We start from the raw sequence: 2,572 nt of genomic DNA on the forward strand, positions 1-2,572 counted from the left end.
AAAAAATTTTCTTCTTACAAGTAGGTTAATTTGGAATAAGTCAATAGTGAAAGAAGCAAAGTACAATTTTGTTCTCACAAAGATAAAGATTTTTCTTTGTGCTAATGGAAAAGTGTGTTGTGTTTCCAAAGTTTAACAGTTTTCTTACTATGCAGGTGTTTACGGTTTCCACTTTTCTTCTTGAGTAGTTAAATGAAAGGTTTTTTCCTTCAATACGAAAATTACTAATCATTTCCTTTGTAATATTGGATAACAGGATTATTATTACTTCCATTTTATTTAGCAATAAAAGAAAGAAATGCTCAAAAATAATCTTAAAAGATTTAATACTTAATTTTTATATTTGTTTTTTTCATTTGCAAAAAATAGCAATAATTTAAAATTTCGTAAACATAAATATATGACACATTAATAGTATATTATGCAATTAGTTTATAATATAGGCGATTATGGTATAAATGGAAGTTTGGCGCACAGCGGAGCGAGTGGGCCAATTTCCATGAATGCCCTAATTGCTAATTATAAACGAATTGTCATACGGTATTTTGTAGTTAGATTACACCTATAACACTATACTTATGGAACTAAAAATCATGTATAGTATAAACACAGTGTTTGCCATATGCCATAACGCCGTGCCATAAGAATTTTTTATGAGTTGTTGTAAACGGTAAGTTGGGCTTTTTAAATACTGCTACTACTCCTCGGCATTACAGCCCATGTAGGCCCTTGGTGCTTAGCAAAAAATCTCGAACAATCGCAGCCCTGTCTTGACGATCTTCTGCACGTTTCTTCCAATCACCGACCCCTATCTTTCTAAAATCATTTTCCACATCATCCAGCCACATCATCCATCCACATCATCCATCCATATGTTCTGTGGTCTTCTTCTAAATCTCCTGCCACCCAGATTTCGTCTACAGATTCTTTTGGCAGCTCTATCATCTGACATTCGCTTAATATGCCCCAACCATCTCAGTCTGTTATACTTTATTTCCACAACTATATCAGTATAACCATATAGTTCTACCAATTCACTGTTTTTTCGCATCCTCCATTGGGGCGATCCTAAGGAAGATATTTGGGGCAGTGCCTTACGCACTGCCCCAAATATCTTCCTTAGAATTTTCCTTTCCCATCTTCTCAAAGGTTCCTCCACAGCCACAGACATTGTCCTTGTTTCCAAACCATACATCATCACCGGTCTAATAACTGTGCGATAAACATCTTCAATGTTCTACATAGGCTATGGGATTTACGAATTCTAATCAGGGCCCAGTAAGCTCTAATTCCCGCTGCAATACTTGCCTTTTTCTCTTCATAATCTCCAAAGTGCTCAGCAAATAAAAACAAATAAATAAACAAAACGCCTTAATTTGTTGCTGAGAAAATATATTTGAAAAACAACCTTTTCAGCCTGATTAACAGGCCATCTTCAGGTCAAAAACGAAAATAGAACAAATATGTTTCATGTATAGAACACAAACAAATTAAAAAATATGGAAGAAAAGATTTAAACGAATATACAAGAGAAACGTGTAAAATTAAAAAAAAAGCAAAATAATAAAATAACCTATTTTTTACTTTTTTAAAAATTTGATGATATTTTTAAATTTATATTCAAAAAAAGAATGTAATCAATTGTATTGCCCACGTAACAGAAATTTTGTAGATTAGAAAGGGTAGGGAATTTTCTTCTATTGTTTGCCAAACCAGTTATCACTGTATTTACTGAAGTTTCGATGGTATATTCATAAAATATATAAACAAACTTTTTAAAATGAAAGAGTTATGTATAATTCATTTATAAAACATCCTTAACAATATAAATGGAACAACATATTATTCATATAACATTTCTGTTTCTTATGTAAGTATGATATGAATGTGATTTACAACTTATAGTAATATTTTTAGTTTTAAAATTAGCGTATTTCAAATAATAATAATTATGTTATCCAGAAAGCACTAACCAATTTCTATCACTGCTTTGAAGAGCATAACATTGGAAAATTTATAGCTATATTTTTCTCATATATTAATTTTATCGGAACTGGCTGATTTCTTCGAATATATCAAAATATTGATAAAGTTATGAATCAAAGTGTAAAATGATAAATTTCCCTCTAAGATGAAAATTTTATGAATCTATACATCGTTATCATGAACACATACAAAATGAGATATGAATGTTGTCAGTACATGACATCAAAATCTATCAGCGTAGATAGTTATCATCAATATTGACTTTTCAGAGATCAATGATTCTGTACATGAATGAGTTAAATTATGATATTCGCTATGCCGAATGCTTTATCAGAACGCTTCTCAGTAAAACTTGCAATAAGAGGTTTATTATCTATATCAATTCGAATGCCACTTTGTTATATGAATTAATTTTAGATATTAGTAATATAAATATATATATATATATAAGATATATTAAGCATAAATTATTGTAGTGCTCTCTCTTTTGTTGTAGGTCATAACGCTTTTTTATTGACGATATTAATAAATTGTATTTTTCTCATAAATTTTCGACATACAATTTTTAATATTTTTTAATACATTA

General features: G+C 29.9%; 1 protein-coding gene across 1 annotated transcript; it reads right to left on the reverse strand.

The window, feature by feature from the left end:
- Window positions 1–847: 847 nt before the first annotated feature.
- LOC136979474 (uncharacterized) lies at window positions 848–1,198 on the reverse strand. Its single transcript, XM_067275482.1, has one exon. The coding sequence runs from the start codon at window positions 1,196–1,198 to the stop codon at window positions 848–850; it is 351 nt and encodes a 116-aa protein (XP_067131583.1).
- Window positions 1,199–2,572: the final 1,374 nt, after the last annotated feature.

The sequence above is a fragment of the Centruroides vittatus genome, unplaced genomic scaffold (assembly GCF_030686945.1).
Source record: "Centruroides vittatus isolate TY-2023 unplaced genomic scaffold, ASM3068694v2 contig_628, whole genome shotgun sequence".
NCBI lineage: Eukaryota > Metazoa > Arthropoda > Arachnida > Scorpiones > Buthidae > Centruroides > Centruroides vittatus.

Excerpts from the sequence above, each read along its gene's own strand:
- LOC136979474 (XM_067275482.1), bottom strand. The coding sequence starts at position 1,198 with ATGATGTATGGTTTGGAAACAAGGACAATGTCTGTGGCTGTGGAGGAA.